Source organism: Cricetulus griseus, chromosome 2, assembly GCF_003668045.3.
Source record: "Cricetulus griseus strain 17A/GY chromosome 2, alternate assembly CriGri-PICRH-1.0, whole genome shotgun sequence".
Taxonomy (NCBI): domain Eukaryota; kingdom Metazoa; phylum Chordata; class Mammalia; order Rodentia; family Cricetidae; genus Cricetulus; species Cricetulus griseus.
In genome coordinates, this window is record NC_048595.1 from 11,769,998 (window position 1) to 11,790,112 (window position 20,115).

At 50.4% G+C, this 20,115-nt stretch overlaps 1 protein-coding gene across 4 annotated transcripts in view; it reads left to right on the forward strand.

Annotated features, from left to right (window-relative positions):
• Spen (spen family transcriptional repressor) overlaps positions 1-19,522 on the forward strand; it is a 67,770-nt gene extending 48,248 nt beyond the window's left edge. For 2 of the 4 annotated variants that reach the window (XM_027399921.2, XM_027399923.2), the window contains exons 9-15: positions 1,826-1,939; positions 4,015-4,115; positions 8,171-16,184; positions 16,773-17,273; positions 17,418-17,615; positions 17,882-18,040; positions 18,409-19,522. In XM_027399921.2, coding sequence (XP_027255722.1) covers positions 1,826-1,939; positions 4,015-4,115; positions 8,171-16,184; positions 16,773-17,273; positions 17,418-17,615; positions 17,882-18,040; positions 18,409-18,540 — 9,219 coding nt within the window. In that variant the 3' untranslated portion in view covers positions 18,541-19,522. The remainder of the gene's footprint in view (positions 1-1,825; positions 1,940-4,014; positions 4,116-8,170; positions 16,185-16,772; positions 17,274-17,417; positions 17,616-17,881; positions 18,041-18,408) is intronic. The other 2 variants (XM_027399922.2, XM_027399924.2) reach the window with 2 other exon arrangements.
• Positions 19,523-20,115: the final 593 nt, after the last annotated feature.

Genomic DNA, 20,115 nt, shown 5'->3' on the forward strand with positions numbered 1-20,115 from the left:
GAGGGTCCAAGTTTGGTTCCCAGCACTCACACCAGGTGGTTCAGCCCTGCCTGGAACATCAGCTGAAGAAATCCAACACATTCTTCTGGACTGTGCAGAGCTTTGTAAACATTAAATTTAGATTTATGTTCAGTCTCTAGCACTGCAAAATCACCAGCAATAAAGCTATTTCCCAAATTATGTAAGATTCTGGGAAAATTTGGAACTCATATATATATATGGATTTAAAAAAAAAATATTTTGCCAGCACCTGGGAGGCAGAGGCAGGCGGAATCTCTGTGAGTTTGAGGCCAGCCTGGTCTCCGAGCAACTGCCAGGATAGGTTCCAAAGCTACACCAAGAAACCCTGTCTCAGAAAACAAAACAAAAACAAAAACAAAAACAAATATTTTGCTTACTCATGACATAGACCTTTCCACAGCCTCTGGCAGTTGTCACACACTTCAAAAATGAAAGTCTCATATAAAAATAGTTATTTATACTAGTGAGCTTTCAAATTAAATACCTAGGGCTGGAGAAAGGATGGCTTAGTGGTTAAGAGCACTGGCTACATACATGCATAAATAAAATCCAGTTTGAATTTAAAATGGTCCACCCCTTAAGCTTCCGTTTTCAAACCACACTGTGGTGCTGGACTTAGCCAAAATAAGCAAATTAAAACAATAGAGTAGCTTGCTAGATGTTTTTATCATTTTCTCACATGAAAATTAGTTCAGGGCGAGCAAGATGGCTCGGTAGGTCAATAGTTTGCCACACAATCTGGTAAATGAGTTTGATTCCCAAAACCCACATCAAGGTGGAATGAGAGAACAAAGCCCACAGAGTAGTCCTCTGATGTCGGCATGTGTTCCATGGCATTCCTGCCAGCACACATACACCATGTGTGCACACGCACACACTGATAGTAGGGGAGATTAGTCTAGAGCCAGAGAATTAGCTGAGAGTGTGAAGACCCGAGTTCAAATCCCTAGAATCCACAGAAAAGCCAGAAGCAGCATGGATGTCTGTAATCCCTGAAACTCTCTGTGGGGATGGGAGGTGTAGACAGAAAAGCCCAGGCGTTCATAGAGCAGGAGTCTGGAGTTTGTGGCAGAACAAGGACAGCCCATCTCAAACAAGTTGGAAAGCAAAGGCTGGCACCTGAATTTGTCCTTTGAACGTCATACAAATGCCAGTCTAATAGCTGGACGTGGTGGCTCATGCCTGTAATCACAGATTAAGTAGACTTAGGCAGGAGGGTGCTATGTCGTTGAGACTCTGTCTGGAATAATAACTGATGGGAGGGAGAGGGAGAGGAATTGACATTCATACCTAACTGTGATTAAGTTTTACTCATCATTGTTTTGCTAGGGATTGAACATTGGGTCATGTGTGTACGAGGCAAGTTCTCTGTCACTGAGTTGTGTCCCTAGATCTGATTTGTGTTTAATTATGAATATAATGTGTTCATACAGCAAAATTTTCATCTGACCAATATTTTAAATAGCACACCCACAAACACAGGAAAAGGATCTTGGGCCCAGTTCCATCCTCTTAATTATTTTGAGCTTCAGATAAAAGAATGGTCTCCTTGTAGTACAGTGAATATGAACAACAGTTGTCCTTGCAACACCTGACATTTGTCTACTAAGACGATGGCATGATTCCATGGTCTGCACACTGAACTTAGTGTGTTTACTAAGACAAGCCTCTTCTGGGAAAGCCAAGTTTTTCTGGAGTAATCTAAGAACAGTACTTTTTCTTAGGCACATCCTTGTGACTTAGGGTTTTTTGGGACTGACAAATAGTAGATAAAGCTCTTAATTGGTTGTTTTATTTTTTGCAGGTGGTGTTTGACCGCTTAAAAGGCATGGCTCTGGTTCTCTACAATGAGATTGAGTATGCACAAGCAGCTGTCAAGGAGACCAAGGGCAGGAAAATTGGTGGGAATAAAATTAAGGTGCGCACAGTGACTTTAACAAAAGGCAAAGACTGTGTGTCATATGACCTAATCCCAGACAGGTCCTCATAGTATAATGTGCTTCAAAAACAAAAACCAAACCAAATAAAAAACCAGAAGCCAAACAAAAGTCTATTCAGATTTCTGCCCAGAGTTGCATATATAGGTTGCCCACATAGAGAGTGGTTTACCCAACATGGTTTTATTTCTCCTCAATTTTAGGGGAAATAATAGAATTTCCATGCTTGCTATTTGTGGACACAGGTGTTAGTCATAGATCTTCCCAGCAGTCCTTTCCAAAGCACTTCTTTCCCTGGATGCCTTTCCTGTATTCTTGGTGCAGGGCCCTTCTTCCCCATTACAGTGAGTATCTGTGTGCCAGTGGCACATTCAGTCAGCTTCCAAAAGTAAGCTACCCTTGGCTGTAAGCAAAGCGTGTGTGTGTGTGTGTGTGTGTGTGTGTGTGTGTGTGTGTGTGTGTGTGTGTTCATTCCTGGTTTTGTTTGTTTAAAAACTATTCATGGTTGTTTGGCATAATTCTTAACTTAAGAACTGATGGCTAGATTAAGATAAAAAAAAAAAACACAACAAAACAAAACAGTATTTTGGAAGTAGGACATGAAGCTAGGCAGCCGGTAAATAGAACTGTGTTCTTGTGTCCTGTCATACTGGCTATTCTTACAAATTTATGTGCATCATAGATTGCCCAACAATTGGTTGCCCATTTAAATTGGCACAAGCATTTGCCAACTCAGAATTCTTGTAGGAATCTGTTTGCATTTTATTTTTCTCTTTTTTCGTTGTTTGTTTGGTTGGCAAGGGGAGAAGTTGTGGGTGTGTAAGTCTGGGTCTCACTGTGCAGCCCAGACGGGGCTAATGCCCATGATTGTGACCGTCCTGATTCAACCTCCTCAATTTGGGAATTGTCACTCCTAGATTGGGTTCTGGGACCTTAAATTGTATCTGTTAATTTGTGTAGAATTTGGGAGTTTTATATTTAAAAACAAACAAACAAACAAAACATTTCTCTTAAACTTTCCAAAATTGGCAATGCCACCATTTATTATTATTTTTCAAACGTTTATTTATTCTTTTCTCATTAATACATCCATTCCAAAGCTTCCACTCCTCACAGTTACTCCTTCTCCCCCAGACCCACCACCACTTTTTGCCCCCCCCCCCCCCCCGAAAAGAACAGGCCAAACCGGGGCATCAACAACAAGATACAGTAAGACCAGGCACAAACCGTCACATCAAGGCTGGGCAAGGCAAGCCAATAGGAAGATAAGGGTCCCAAGAGCAGCCAAAATCTTCTGCCAGGAGACCCCTTAAAGCACTAAGCCAACAACCGTAACATATACGCAGAGGATGTGCTGTAGACCCATGCAGGCTCCACAGTTGCTCCTTCAGTCTCTATGAGCTCCCAGGAGCCCTTCTTAGTTAATGGCACAGGCTGTGTTCTGCAGTGTCCCCCATCCCTCAGGGTCCCACAATTCCTTCTCCACCCTCTTCCAGAGGGTTCCCCAAGCTTGGGATGGGGCACCTGATAGAGACCGCCAACCTGGGCTCCCCCTCTCTGCCTAATGCTTGGCTGTGGGTCTCTGCATCCACTCTTATCAGCTGCCAGAGGCAGCCTTTCTGATGACAACTAAACTAGACACCAAACCCTGAGTGGAGCAGAACTTCATTCAGAATCATTTCATTGATTTGGGGGGAGGGCCAGTGTTTCCACCCTAAGTGTCTGGGCGCACAGCCTCAGTTTCCTCATCATCCAGGCAGTGTCGGCCATGGGCTCCCTCTTTTGGCGTGGGCCTCAAATAAGACCAGTCCATTGGCCTGCCATAAGGTTTCACACTTTAAACCCTGTCTATAAGAGACAGAGAGGCTGGCTGAGTTCACCGTCAGCCAGGGCTACACAGAGAAACCCTGTCTTGACAAACAACCAAGCAAAAACTTTCCAAAATTCAAATCTGAAACTTCTCTTTCTGTACAATAATCTTTTTATATATTGTTTATGTTTATATTAGATATGCATCATATAATAATGGGTTTTATTAATAATTATTTTATTTAAGGTGGACTTTGCAAATCGGGAAAGCCAGTTGGCATTTTATCACTGCATGGAGAAGTCTGGTCAAGATATCAGGGACTTCTATGAAATGTTAACAGAAAGAAGGTAGGTGGTTTATTCAGTTTTGTGCTGGACCATCAGTTTTGAAAATGGTCACCAGTACATAGTCTGTCACATTCTACTTCTGAATTACCCCCCCCCCCCCCGCGCGTGCGCCTGAGGTGTGCGCAGCGGACCTGCCAGTATGGCTTAAGTTCTAATTTTTATGGGCTTAAATTTTATTTTTCTCTTTTTCACTTCTCACTTCTCCCCAAACACATTTTTGACCTGTCATATAGAGCAGGTTTATTTTTACGAATCCAGTTTTTATGTAGTTGAAGATAGGGTGGGGATACCCCCTCTCAGTCCTCACTGAGTGCTCTTATGTTGGAAAGGATCGCGACATGTTTATTTGACTCTCAAAGTACATTAGAGCCGGGTGGTATCAGTGCACACCAGCACTCGGGAAGCAGAGGCAGGCGGATCTCTGTGAGTTTGAGGCCAGCCTGGTCTACAGAGCGAGTGCCAGGACAGCCTCCAAAGCCACAGAGAAACCCTGGAGAGGGAGAGAGAGAAGAGGGAGGGAGGGGAGGGAGGAGGGAGGGAGGGAGGGAGGGAGGGAGGAGGGAGGGAGGGAGGGAGGGAGGGAGGAGAGAGTGAGTGAGAGAGTCAGATCAGGGACAAACGTATATGACTTTGGCAGTGCAGAAGGTATGCCAGTTTTTAGTCACAGTAATGTAGTGTTAGATTTTTTTCTTCTGTTGATTAGGTAACCTATTAAAATACTCTCCACATAATCACCAGACTCTTCAATAGCTGACTGTGTTTGAAAGTAGAAACTATTGTTTCTGCTAAAGCAAGCCTTTTGCCAGATATTTCTCTATGGTGGTCTCCTGAAGTGTGACCAACTGTTCTCCCCCATACATATCAAAAGGCTTCAGGCAGTTACAACCAAGGACCACCAGAACTGGGGTGGGGGTGGGGGTGGGGTGGGGCTTCAGGCTGCCAGAGCCCATCAATGTCTCTTCACTGCCGCTGGTCCCAGTTTGTTGTGTTGAAATCACATAATATCTCTTTGAGGCATTTCCTAGCTCAGTACCCTGCTGTCTTGAACTCTTGAGCTTTTAAATAAAAACTGACCCCCACTGTCAAACTTCCAAAAGCCAAGGCTTTGATAGTTTCTCACGATTAGATCAGAGTTGAAATCAAAACACTGAAAATGTACAATTCTTCAGTTAGTGTGCCAGTGTGAGGGGCTGTTCTGTCACGTCCCCATCTGAGAGAGGGGGGGGAGGGAGGGAGGGAGGGAGGGAGGGAGGGAGAGAGAGAGAGAGAGAGAGAGAGAGAGAGAGAGAGAGAGAGAGAGAGAGAGAGAGAACAGATATTCTCAGTTCTAGTTCCCAGAGTAGCAGTTTGAAGTCATTGGCTTGGTTTTACTGTTTGTTTGTTTGTTTTGAGAGAGAGGGTCTGTGTTTGTTTTATTATAGCTGAGCTTGACCTTGAACTTGATGAGTGCTGCATTATGGGTAAATGCCACCACACCTGACTTAGGTGGTGCAGGGGATCTATCTCAGTTTTCATTTGCCAGGCAAGCACTGAGCTCCTTCCCAAGGTCACTGTCAGTACATTAGTTCTAAACAAAAATTCTACGAGAGAGGGAGGAGAGGGTGTGCTGGACTCTTCATTCTCTGCACTTAAGGCATTAACAGTTCTGTTACAGTCCCCTCTGCGCACATGAAATAGTTTTAAGATGTTTTTGGTCGTCTTGTGAGGGTTGGATGATGTAGTGAAGGAGTTGACTTTTGTGTACTGCTTAAGATTCACTAATTTTAATGATGATCTGTTTCTGGCTGTGTTCTTAGTTCACTTCCATGGTTATTTATCCCTGTCCAATGGCATTTATATCCTCATGCAGCAGGGAGGGGGTGTCAGAGGCTACTCTATGTAATGCATCCCCCAACATCAAGTTGAAGGATGTTTCCTTTGCTGTGATGTGGGGGAAGTAATACCTCTGATTGGGTGATGTCTGGTGGGAAAGGCACTTGACAGCAGTGATTCATCTCAGGCTAGAAACAGCCTGATTTCCATAGAACTCGTGTGTGTACAAGTCCTCCGCCGTGGGGTGCAGGCCCTCCCTTTTCATGGCTGAAGGTTGGGCAACTTCTGGTGACTTGTTTCCCTGCTGCTGGGCACTGAATTCAAGATAAATCTCCAACCCTCAGTGAGGTAACTTATTTTACTGCATTGCTTATGCTGGGGGAAAATCCAGGGTTCCTACTTGTTAGTAAAGGATGAATTTACATGGTCAAATAGGTCAAATTTTTCCAAACCTGACTGCCAACAGTTCTTGTTTGACATGGGGGCATCTCCTTTTCAGTGGGATGACTTCCTCCACCCTATGGACAAGTCAGGCAGCCTTCATTCTTCTATAAGGGATGCAACCACTATGCTGACTGTGTCCCAGTATTCTATTGTTCTGTTCCCTGCTGAAATTAGTGAGCTTCATGGACCCAGCAAAATAAGCTGTTGAGATAGGGAAGGAGGGTCGGTCTCTCTCTCTCTCTCTCTCTCTCTCTCTCTCTCTCTCTCTCTCTGGGTGTGGGTGTGTGTGTGTGGGTGTGTGTGGGTGTGTGGTTAACTACAGGTGCCATTCCTTAAGAGCTGTCCATCTTGATTTTTTTGAAACAAGGAGTCACTGTTGTCTGGGGCTCACACTTGCTCCTCCTGTCTCCATATTCCCAGTGCTGGGATTCTAAGCATGCTACCCCCAGCTAGATGGGTGCTGGGGATTGAACTGAGGTCCTTGTGCTTGTAGGCACTTGGCAAAGCATTTTGCTATCTGTGTTTTCTTTTTATTTTATTTATTTATTTTGGTTTTTCGAGACAAGGTTTCTCTGTGGCTTTTGAGACTCTCCTGGAACTAGCTGTTGTAGACCAGGGTGGCCTTGAACTCACAGAGATCCACCTGCCTCTGCCTCCCAAGTGCTGGGACTAAAGGTGTGTGCCGCCACTGCCTGGCTCTTTTTTCTTTCCCCCCAAGACAAGATTTTTGTGTGTAACCCTGGCTTTACATCTTTTGTTTTTAGTTCATGTTTTTCACAGTTCCAGGTAGAACTTAGGGTCTTGCACGTGTTAAGAATGTATTCTGAGCCGGGCGTTGGTGGCGCACACCTTTAATCCCAGCACTCGGGAGGCAGAGGCAGGCGGATCTCTGTGAGTTCAAGACTAGCCTGGTCTACAAGAACTAGTTCCAGAACAGCCTCCAAAGCCACAAAGTAGTAAGCAGTCTAGGTAATCATCTCTTTTCTTTGTATTAGATAGTATATAATGCCTTCGCCTTCACAGAGGGAAATGCATCCTTGCCTTATGTATTAAAATTACTCTAGTTCTGTACCTAGTTTAAAAAAAAACAACAACAAAAAAAAACACTCTTTTTTTTTGAGTGCTTACTTTGTAACCCTCACTAGTCAGGAACTTCCTGTGTAGACAAGGCTGGCTTCAGATTCCAGGGGAATTGACACTTGTGATGACACTTGAACACAAATGTTTCCTGGGCACAGTGTGATAATCTAATCTCTAGTACATGCATACAGTACAGCGCAGTGGCATTGCGGTAAGGGCAGTGGGTCTCCTTAAGTATCTGCTTTTCTTTAAGATGATTGCGTTTCTTTCATGACTCTTAAGTGCTGGGTATGCAAGGTTGTACTCAGCTTTAATCCCAGCACTCCAGAGGCAGAAGCAGGAGATAGATCTCTGTGAGTTGGAAGCCAGCCCGATCTACATAGTAACATCTACTCCAGGGCTCCAGGTAAAAACCTAGCATTTCACATTTAAATTTTATTTAGGCCTCCAGCTTTTAATTCTCAGAGCAGCATTTAGCTTAGGAGCTGCTGCTAAACACCTGCAGTTCAACAAGTGCAAAGTAATGCTAAAGGATTCCAGAGATCCTGTGTAAGGTAGATTCACTGTGTGCCTCAGGCTGGCCTTGAACTTGTGCAATTGAGGCCAGGTCTCATGAGCTGTCCTCCTCCCTCTGCCCTTTGAGTGCTGGGATTGTGGAGATGGGACTGTGAATTTTGAGAAGACAGAATGGCTAACAAAATCTTTCTGATGTTTGGCAGAGAGGAACGAAGAGGATCCTATGACTACAGCCAGGATCGGACATACTATGAAAGTGTCCGGACTCCAGGCACCTACCCTGAGGACTCTAGGAGGGACTATCCAGCCCGAGGGAGAGACTTTTACTCCGAATGGGAAACTTACCAAGGGGAGTATTATGAATCCCGATACTATGATGACCCTCGAGAATACAGAGAATATAGGAGTGATCCTTATGAACAAGATATTAGGGAATACAGCTATAGGCAGAGAGAACGGGAGAGATTTGAGTCTGACCGGGACCGGGACCATGAGAGGAGGCCCATTGAGCGAAGTCAGAGTCCCGTGCACTTGCGTCGTCCACAGAGTCCTGGAGTGTCTCCTGCACATTCAGAGAGATTGCCGAGTGACTCTGAGAGGAGGCTCTACCGCCGGTCCTCAGAGCGAAGTGGCAGCTGCAGCTCAGTGTCCCCTCCACGGTACGATAAACTGGAGAAGGTGCGGTTGGAGCGCTATACAAAAAATGAAAAGACAGATAAAGAACGGATTTTTGATCCTGAGAGAATGGAGCGGGAGAGACGAATAATTCGGAAGGAAAAAGTAGAAAAGGAAAAACCTGACAGGCAGAGACGGAAAGGAAAAGGGCATTCCCCTAGTTCTCAGTCTTCTGAAACAGAGCAAGAAAATGATGGAGAGCAGAGTCCTGAGAAAACCCGGAGTTCTACCAAACTGAGCAGAGAGAAAACGGACAAGGAAGGGCTAGCCAAGAACCGCCTGGAGCTCATGCCTTGTGTGGTTTTGACTCGAGTGAAAGAAAAGGAGGGGAAAGTTATTGACCACCCTTTGACAGAAAAGGTCAAAGCTAGGTTTGATCACGACACTGTTAAGCCTTCCGCCCTGGGTCAGAAGTCCCAGGCCTCTCAGATGGAGGCTTCCAAGTCAGACTCATCTGCAGTAGAGTCTGCTAGAGGGAAAGCACCGAGGGAAAAGGCCCTTTCAAGCCATGCAGAGGTGGTGGATAAGGAGGGCAGGCCTAAACTCAGGAAGCACCTCAAGCCCGAGCAGCCGCCTGAGGGCCTGAGTGCTCTGGACCTGGAGAAGCTGGAAGCAAGGAAAAGGCGATTTGCAGAATCCAGCTTGAAAGCAGAAAAGCAAAAACCAGAAGTCAAGAAAAGCAATCCTGAGACAGAGGACACAAGAGTGCTTCTAAAGAAGCAGCCTGACGTGCCGAGGGGAGGGGAGTCTGACAGAAAGCCTGTGAGAAAAGAGATCCTTAAAAGGGAATCAAAAAAAACTAAGCTGGACAGACTTAATTCGGCTCCCAGCCCCAAAGACTGCCAGGAGCCTGCTAGTGCCTCCTCAGGGTCTGGCTCACGGCCCAGCTCAGAGGTACACACAGGCCTGGGAGATCCAACACACGGGTCTGTGGAAAGTCAAGAAGCCCAGCCCAAAAAAGCCATCCCCTCAAAACCTCAGCTCAAACAGCTGCAGCTCCTAGACAATCAAGGGCCTGAGAAAGAGGAAGTCAGGAAAAACTACTGCCGTCTTCGTGATGAGCCATCGGAGCATAAAGCAGGCCAGGAGAAGCCACACACAGTAAATGCTGAAGAAAAACTTGGCATTGACATTGATCACACACAGAGTTACCGAAAACAGATGGAACAGAGTCGCAGGAAACAGCAGATGGAGATGGAAATAGCCAAGTCTGAGAAGTTTGGCAGTCCTAAAAACGATGTGGATGAATATGAGAGACGCAGCCTTGTCCATGAGGTGGGCAAGCCCCCTCAGGATGTCACCGACGATTCCCCCCCTAGCAAAAAGAAAAGGATGGATCACGTTGACTTCGATATTTGTACCAAAAGAGAGAGAAATTACAGAAGCTCACGCCAGATCAGTGAGGAGTCTGAAAGGACCAGCTGTTCTCCCAGTGTCCGCCATGGCTCCTTCCACGAAGACGATGACACCCTGGGTTCCCCTAGGCTGATGTCAGTAAAAGGGTCTCCTAAAGTGGATGTAGCAGTGAGAGAAGACCCCTTAAAATTTAACCCTTATGAGTCTAGCAAGAGAGAGCAGGTGGCAGACATGGCCAAGATAAAGCTATCTGTCTTGAATTCTGAAGATGAACCAAATCGTTGGGACCCCCAGATGAAACAGGACCCCAGCAGGGTTGACGTGAGTTTTCCTAACAGCATAATTAAGAGAGACAGTTTACGGAAGAGGTCTATACGTGATCTGGAACCTGGTGAGGTACCCTCCGACTCTGATGAGGATGCTGAGCACAAATCCCAGTCACCCAGGGCCTCCACCTTCTATGACAGTCCTCGGCTGTCTTTTTTATTGAGGGACAGAGACGACAAAATACGTGAGCGAGATGAAAGACTGTCTAGTTCTTTAGAAAGAAATAAATTTTATTCTTTTGCTCTGGACAAGACAATCACACCAGACACTAAAGCTTTGCTTGAAAGAGCTAAGTCTCTCTCTTCGTCCCGAGAGGAAAACTGGTCTTTCCTTGACTGGGACTCCCGCTTTGCTAATTTTCGAAACAACAAAGATAAAGAAAAGGTTGACTCTGCCCCAAGACCGATTCCATCCTGGTACATGAAAAAGAAGAAAATCAGGACTGACTCGGAGGGGAAAATGGATGATAAGAAGGATGACCACCGGGAGGAGGAGCAGGAGCGGCAGGAGCTGTTCGCCTCTAGGTTTTTACATAGCTCCATCTTTGAGCAGGACTCCAAGCGGCTGCAGCATCTTGAGAGGAAGGGGGAGGAGTCTGACTTCCCTCCCGGGAGGCTGTACAACAGACAAGCATCTGAGGGGGCCAGTAGCACAGGTGACTCGGTCCAGGAGCCAGTGGTCCTGTTCCACAGCAGATTCATGGAGCTCACACGGATGCAACAGAAGGAGAAGGAGAAGGACCAGAAACCCAAAGAGGCTGAGAAACATGAGGACCCAGAGACTGTTGCCAAGACCCCGGAACCTGCCACTGAGACTAAAGAGTTGGAGCCGAAAGCCCCCGTTTCAGTTGGGCTTCCTGTGGTCACCCCTGTGACGCCAGAACCAGCATCATCAGCACCAGAGAAGGCTGAGAAAACAGCAGAGGCTCCTTTACTGGCAGGAGAGAAGCCTGTAGAGCCAGCCCCCTTATTGGAAGAGGTGAAGTCCGCCTGTGAGCCGGTTCCTGCCCCTGTGGAACAGCCCAAGCAGGTGGACTTAACCCCAGGAGAGGGCACCAGTGAAAGCACTGCTGTGGCCCCTTTGGCTACTCGAGAAAGCTCAAGTACTGACGCCATCCCTTGTGTGGATGCTGAGCCTCTGACTCCTGGGACTGCAATTTCCAAGGCAGAAAGCAATGTAGACCCAAAACCCAGTAGTCCCCAGCCACTTTCCAAACAGGCTCAGAAGTCTGAGGAAGCCGAAGAGCCGAAAGTGGAGAAGCCAGATGCAGCTCCAGGCATTGAGCCCAGTGCCACTCAGAAAGCCGAAGTCATGCCTGAAGTTCAGCCCCCAGCCTCTGAAGATGTAGAGGCCAATCCTCCAGTTGCTGCAAGAGACAAGAAGACAAACAAAAACAAACGTTCCAAGACACCGGTCCAGGCAGCTGCCACAAGCATCGTGGAGAAGCCTGTCACCAGAAAGAGCGAGAGGATAGACCGGGAAAAGCTGAAGCGGTCCAGCTCTCCTCGAGGAGAGGCACAGAAGCTGTTAGAACTGAAGGTGGAGGCTGAGAAGATTACAAGGGCTGCATCTAAAAGCTCTGCGGGGGACCCTGAGCTCCCTGAGCCCAGCCTACCTCTCAGCCGAACCAGGCGCCGGAATGTCAGGAGCGTTTATGCCACCATGGGTGACCACGAAAGTCGCTCTCCAGCTAAAGAGCCTGCTGAGCAGCCCAGAGTGACCAGGAAGAGACTGGAGCGGGAGCTGCAGGAGGCCACAGTAGCTCCCACCACCCCTCGGCGGGGAAGGCCTCCTAAAACACGCCGGCGTGTTGAGGACGATGAAGAGCATGAGACGAAAGAGCCAGCAGAAACACCCAAGCCAGCTGAGGGCTGGAGGTCTCCGAGGTCGCAGAAGTCAGCTGCCACTGGCGGACCCCATGGGAAAAGGGGGAGAAACGATCAAAAAGCTGAGGCTGCTGCTGAAAGCAGTGCCCAGGTGAACACGAGGGAAAGTAACGCTAAGTCCAGAGGTGATAAAGAAGCAGCAAGTGATTCAAAACGTGACCGGAGAGATACCAGCACAGACAAAAATGGACCTGACCCCTTCCCAGTTGAGGCAGTGGAGAACAAGCCACCTCCCGAGAAAGGCACCAAATCAAAGAGAGGGCGGGCCCGTAACACCAGGTCAGCAATGGACAGAGCTGCACATCTGAGAAGCCTGGACATGGCCACCAGGGCTGCAGGGCAGGCTGTGGACAAGGAAGCTGGGCTTGTGGCAATCTCTCCTGAGAAAAATGAGAGCCCCCCAAAGGAAAGTGGCTCCTCATGTCAGCTGAAAAGTGACCCAGTTGATCCTAAGAAGGCAGCAGAGAAGGATGATGCGTCTACCTCCACGGTGACCCCGGAAGCCACACAGCTAGCCAAGCAGATGGAGCTGGAGCAGGCTGTGGAGAACATCGCAAAGCTCACTGAGCCCTCCTCCCGTACTGCTGACAAGGGACCAGCCACAGGGACTTCTGAAGGCCCTGCCCCGGAGGATGGCCACAAGCCTGCACACCAGGCAAGCGAAACCGAACTGGCTGCGGCCATTGGGTCCATTATCAGTGACAATTCTGGAGAGCCTGAAAACTTGTCTGCTTCTGCCTCCTTCCCCACAGGATCTCAGGCACATCCGCAGGAAGGAATGGAGCCGGGGCCCACTGGGGCCACATCTGGAGACTCAGAGGCAAATGCTGTTTCCCAGTCTTCTGGCTCACAGCTCGGTGCCTCGGTCCCTGCAGCAGGCTCTGCAGACACCAAGGAAACCAGAGAGAACAGCAGTGATGCTGTACAGGAAGCCAGGGGGTCTAAAGTGGAAGTCACTCCTCCCCGAAGAGACAAAGGGCGTCAGAAGACAACACGGTCACGCCGGAAAAGGAATACAAACAAGAAAGGAATACAAACTGCCATAGAGCCTCGTGCCTCTGAGGCTGAGCAGGCTCAAAGCGAGAGCCCTGCTGCTAACGAGGCAACGGCAGCACCCCCAGAAGCTCTCCAGGAAGAACAGCAGAGTGAAAACCTCCCGTCTACTCCTCCTCAGGAATGCACTTCTGATCCAAGCAAGACCCCACCTGCCGAGAGTCTGTGTCAGGAAAGCAGTGTTGAAGAAACGACCCCCTGCAAAGCACCCGCCCCCCCTGACCTCCCTCCTCTTTCCCAGCCATCGCTGGTGGGTGACGAACCCCAGGCCAGGTTCAAGGTGCATTCAATCATCGAAAGTGACCCGGTGACTCCACCCAGTGACTCCAGCATTCCTCCACCCACAATCCCTTTAGTGACAATAGCAAAGCTCCCACCCCCTGTCATTCCTGGGGGAGTCCCACATCAGAGTCCCCCTACTAAGGTGACAGAGTGGATCACAAGACAGGAGGAGCCTCAGACTCAGTCCACCCCATCTCCAGCTCTTCCCCCAGACACAAAGGCATCTGACGTGGATACCAGCTCCAGTACACTGAGGAAGATCCTCATGGATCCCAAATATGTATCTGCCACAGGTGTTACTTCCACAAGTGTCACCGCAGCCATCGCAGAGCCCGTGAGTGCTGCTCCTTGTCTGCATGAGGCACCGGTCCCTCCAGGTGAACCCAAACATCTTCCCTTAGAAGAAAAGTCAGCAACTCCAGTATCAAATGCTTCTGACACCCAGCCCTCAGAGGTCCCAGTAGCTGCTGACAAAGAGAAAGTAGCTCCGGTCATTGCCCCTAAAATCACATCTGTTATTAGCCGGATGCCTGTCAGCATTGACCTGGAGAATTCGCAGAAGATAACATTGGCAAAACCAGCTCCTCAGACCCTGACTGGCCTGGTGAGTGCCCTGACTGGCCTGGTGAATGTCTCTCTGGTCCCAGTGAATGCCTTAAAGGGTCCCGTGAAGGGCTCAGTGGCCACACTGAAAGGTTTAGTGAGCACCCCTGCCGGGCCTGTGAATCTCCTAAAGGGGCCCGTGAATGTCCTCACTGGGCCTGTCAATGTCCTGACCACTCCAGTTAGTGCCACAGTAGGCACAGTGAACGCTGCCCCAGGTACCGTGAATGCTGCCGCGGGTGCAGTGACTGCGGCATGTGGCGTGACTGCCACAACAGGCACAGCAGCTGTGACAGGTGCTGCCGTGACTGTGCCGCCCACGAAGGGTAAACAGAGGTCAAGTAGCAGTGAGAACAGTCGCTTCCACCCTGGGTCTATGTCTGTGATCGATGAGCGGCCAGCAGACACAGGCTCGGGTGCAGGGCTGCGTGTGAATACTTCAGAAGGAGTCGTGCTTCTGAGCTACTCAGGACAGAAGACGGAAGGCCCACAGCGGATCAGTGCCAAGATCAGCCAGATCCCTCCAGCCAGTGCGATGGACATTGAGTTTCAGCAGTCAGTATCAAAGTCCCAGGTGAAGCCAGATTCTGTCACCCCATCCCAGTCTGCACCCAAAGGCCCTCAGACCCCTTCAGCTTTTGCAAATATGGCCACCCATTCCACCCTGGTTCTGACTGCCCAGACATACAATGCCTCTCCGGTGATCTCCTCTGTGAAGGCGGACCGTCCATCCTTGGAAAAGCCTGAGCCCATTCACCTGTCAGTGTCCACGCCTGTCACGCAGGGCGGCACAGTGAAGGTTCTCACCCAGGGCATCAACACACCCCCAGTGCTGGTTCACAATCAGCTTGTTCTCACCCCAAGCATAGTCACCACTAACAAGAAACTCGCTGACCCCGTCACTCTGAAAATCGAGACCAAGGTCCTTCAGCCAGCTAACCTGGGGCCCACCCTCACTCCCCACCACCCCCCTGCCCTGCCCAGCAAACTGCCTACAGAAGTAAACCATGTTCCCTCAGGGCCCAGCACCCCGGCAGATCGAACCATCTCCCACTTGGCAGCCACGAAGCCAGACACACATAGCCCTCGACCTAGTGGGCCTGCACCAGGTCCTTTCCCAAGGGCATGCCACCCCAGCAGCACCACCTCCACAGCACTGTCCACCAATGCCACCGTCATGCTGGCTGCGGGCATCCCCGTGCCCCAGTTCATCTCTAGCATACACCCCGAGCAGTCTGTCATCATGCCGCCCCACAGCATCACGCAGACGGTGTCCCTGGGTCACCTTTCACAAGGGGAGGTGAGAATGAACACACCCACATTACCCAGCATCACCTACAGCATCCGCCCAGAGACTCTGCACTCTCCTCGGGCCCCCCTGCAGCCCCAGCAGATAGAGGCAAGGGCCCCGCAGCGTGTGGGCACACCCCAGCCTGCCACAGCTGGTGTGCCTGCTCTGGCCACCCAGCACCCTCCCGAGGAGGAAGTTCACTATCACCTCCCTGTGGCTAGAGCTGCAGCCCCCGTGCAGTCAGAAGTGCTGGTCATGCAGTCTGAGTACCGACTGCACCCGTACACTGTGCCCCGAGACGTGAGGATCATGGTGCATCCGCATGTGACCGCGGTCAGTGACCAGCCCAGGGCTGCTGAGGGGGCAGTGAAGGTGCCACCAGCCAACAAGGCTCCCCAGCAGCTGGTGAAAGAAACCGTTAAGACTTCAGATGCCAAAGCAATCCCTGTCCCTGTCCCTGCCCCCGCCCCGGCCCCGGGCCCTGTGCCTACCCCCGCCCCTACCCCTCATGGTGAAGCCCGAATCCTCACAGTCACCCCCAGCAACCAACTGCAGGGGCTGCCTCTGACCCCACCTGTGGTTGTAACCCATGGGGTGCAAATTGTGCACTCAAGCGGTGAACTGTTCCAAGAATATAGGTATGGAGACATCCGTACCTACCATGCCCCAGCTCAGCTCACACACACTCAGTTTCCTGTCGCCTCCTCCATCAGCCTACCCTCCAGGACCAAGACTTCTGCACAGGTGAGGAAGCCAGGTTTCCTCCCTACTTTTGGGCACGCACTTGGGGGCTTTGTGGTTTAGAGAGACAGGCCGGCCAGCAAGATGGCTCAGTGGGTGAAGGCGTCTGCTTAAGTGTGAGCCTGGCAACCCAAGTTTAGTCCCCAGAACCCTCCTGAGAGAGGAAGGAAAGAACTATCTCCGGGGTTGTCCTCTGACATCCACATGGACACACACGGTAGCACGCTTGTTGTGTGTCCCATCATGCACTCACACATATGCACAGTAATAAGAAATGTAAAAAAGCAACTTTTAGTAGGATTGTGAGCAAGGTACAGACAAGCTAGGCAGGCCTTGGAGGTGGAGAGAGGGGCGAGGAGTGGCTCAGATCATAACCACAGCTCTTGGATGTGGGGAGACACTCTAAGGGCTTCTGCCTGCAGGGTCAGAAGGGTCATGTTAGGTGGCCTTTGCCCTGAGACTCATTATTATTATGGCTTGTATTTCCTCTGTGGCCTGACTGAGACAAGGGTCCATTGAGTTCTTGTTTGGGAGACGGGGCTTTTGCACAGCCAATCCTGACTGTCCCTTTGTCTTTCTTCCCAACTCTAGGGCCCTCCTGAAGGTGAGCCCTTGCAGTCCACACAGCCTACACAGTCTGCCCCGGCTACGCAGGCCACGCAGCCTGCACCATCTGCCCCATCCTGCCAGCCCTCCCAGCTCAACCAGCCTTCCCAGCCACTGAGTAGCAAGATGCCCCAGGTCTCCCAAGAAGCAAAGGGGACTCAGACAGGAGGGATAGAGCAGCCTCGTCTCTCAGCTGTCCCTGCGAGCCGGCCGCCTGAGCCCCATGTTCAGGTTCAGAAGGCGCCAGTGGAAACAGGCCAGCCAGCCCACCCCTCCCCTGTGTCAGTCTCCACGAAGACAGACCTCCCAAACCCTCTTCCCTCTCAGGCTGCCCCAAAGCAGCCGTTGTTTGTCCCTGTGGCCTCGGGTGCAAGCACCCCACCTGGACTGGCTCTGCCTCACACTGAAGCCCAGTCAGCCCCCAAACAAGATTCTTCTCTACACCTGACGTCACAGAGGCCTGTGGATATGGTTCAGCTTCTGAAGGTAAGATGGGCAGAAGCTGCTCTTGACCCCCTGACTTTGTTGTGTCCTAAATGTGCCCCAATCTCCCAGTCGATAGGCTCCTGAGCTGTTTCCAGGATGGTGCTGGACATGCCATGATCCCATGTCTGCCTTGTTTCCTGTAAGCAGAAATACCCGATCGTGTGGCAGGGCCTGCTGGCCCTGAAGAACGACACAGCCGCCGTGCAGCTCCACTTCGTCTCTGGCAACAATGTCCTGGCCCACCGGTCCCTGCCTCTCTCTGAAGGTGGTCCCCCCCTGAGGATCGCCCAGAGGATGCGGCTAGAGGCCTCACAGCTGGAAGGAGTTGCCCGGAGGATGACAGTAAGACTTAGTTAGGGCCCTGCTAAATGTCCCCGAGATTCACAGGGAGGGAAGAGCACAGTAGCCTCGGTGGCTTAACTCCTGGCTTTGATAACCCTCGACACAGGCAAGGAAGGACAAACTGCTTGGGTAGAGAAATACCCCCTCGTCTCAGAAGTGACCTTGTTAGTGTGGTGTGACACGGCCATGTTAGAGGTGCCTAGCCCTTTGGTGTAGGACACATGCTGTTTAGTCGGGAGATCCCTAACCACTCGCCTCTGCTCCAGGTGGAAACAGATTACTGTCTGCTGCTGGCTCTGCCCTGTGGGCGTGACCAGGAGGATGTGGTGAGCCAGACAGAGTCCCTCAAGGCTGCCTTCATCACTTACCTGCAGGCCAAGCAGGCAGCAGGGATCATCAACGTTCCCAACCCTGGCTCCAATCAGGTTGGTCCACTGTCCCCTCACCACCCCACATTTGTGCACACAGTTAGCACCAGTTTAGGGCAGGGCAGAAGGGCTGGCCCGGCCTGGTGGCATGGATATTTCTAGTACCAACCAGAGTACCCCAGGAGTTCCCAGAGGAGGTGGGCACTACCACCTTGGGAAATGGCCACCAGTTGGTAGGGAATAGCTGAGAGGGGGGAATGTTGACCTTGGACTATACAGGCTGGTGACCCCTTGCCCTGATATGCAGCCTGACTGGGGCGGGGGTGGGGGTGGGGGTGGCTGTCAGGGCCTGCCAGCTACAAGTATGGGGGGTGTCATGGAAGACAGTGGGTCCCACTTTCTCTCTCTCTCTCTCCCTCCTCCAGCCCGCCTACGTGCTGCAGATCTTCCCGCCCTGTGAGTTCTCCGAGAGTCACCTCTCCCGCCTGGCCCCTGACCTCCTTGCCAGCATCTCCAATATCTCCCCGCACCTCATGATTGTCATTGCCTCTGTCTGAGGCTATGCTGCAAAAAGATGAACCCGGAACAGAACTGTGGACAACACAGCCAGGCAGAGGGGAAGCTGCTGAGGGGCAGACTGCCAGGCGCCACCAGCTGCCCTCGCTCTCACGCCCGCCCAGCTCCCAGCTCCCAGCTCCCAGCTCCGCGGATAGACCTCCTCCGGGGGTGGTGCTTGTATGTTTACATGAAACTCTCGCCCAGGACAGACCACCAACCATGGCCTCCCAGAAACCTTAGGGGCTGGCTTTCCTCCTTTTGGAGAAAAGGAACAGGGCAGTGGGAGGAGTCTGTGTTGGACGGAACCAGCCTTTGCACTAAATTAGTGACCTGCACAGCAAACACAGGCTGTGACGCTCTGGACATGTGTACGTGAGCACGCCTCGGACTCTCACGCAGGACTTGGGACTTGTGCTGAAGCCTTGGTGTCAAGGAACATTTCATTGGGTATTTTTGCCCCATCTCTTCCTCCTCTCTTCCCCGGCTCATCGGACATGTCATTTTTCTTAATTCTCCTGCCGCCGCCACCACCTTCAACTCATCGGATGTACAGTTTACAGTTGAGTAAAGCGAAGAGGATTCTTTCTTGGTCGGATGTGCAGAACTTGGGATGTGTATATATAAATATATAATATATATAAATATATATAATACTGACTTAAATCAAATTTCCCTGACATACATTTTTTTTAATCTGTGCCAAAAATGTGTTTTCAAAGAAAATCTTATTTTCATACTCAGACTTTGTACCGTCACCCATTTGTATAAGTGCGCTTCGTTACAGCACGGGTCCTGCTCCTGCAACATGGAAGTGTCACACAGCACCTGTACAAAAAGACCTGGCCAACTCCCTCTTCCTGTGACTTGGACCTCTCCCCGACTTCCTAACACTTATTAATTTATGAAACTGTTTTTCTCAGCGCAGTTTTGTTGTGTGTCCATTGGATTACAAACTTTATTAAAAAATACAAAACACTTTAAGTGTGAATGTGGTTGTCGCACAAGTGGGAACCACGGGGTCCCTGGCTTGCTGGAACAGTAGTTCCTACCTCGAGTCTGTGAGCAAGGTCCCTTTCAGTTCCCTAACCCTCCCAGAACCTTTCTCCTTGTGCTTGAGGCTTGAATCACATACTGGCCTGGCCCTCAGTCCTGTTCTAGGCCCTTCAGATTTCAATAATGAAATCCCTCCCCGATTCAAGCTCCTGCTCTGGGCCTCCTGCAGGATAAGGCATTCCCTTCTCTGCTCCCTGGGGCATTGTTGTTCCTTGTAGTAGCAAGGAGCCTAGTAGTCCTGGGGCTGTTAATTCTATGCCTGCTTCAAGACAAGAAAAGGCTGGGGCACCAGGAGCTGGGCTACCGACCTGGGGGCTACAGATCAGGCCTGTCCAGTTCAGTAGGGCTCCTCCATGGGAAAGATCACAGCTCTGCCCGCTGGGATCCCAACAGAAAAGCTTCTGGCTGCTCCCTTCCCTCCTCTTGCCAGCCTGGTGGTAGCCTGCAGCAAGTTAGTGTTGCCACAGGATGGTGTCGCTGTGGCCCTGGTAAAGCAGGTACTAGGCCCTATTTTATTGAGA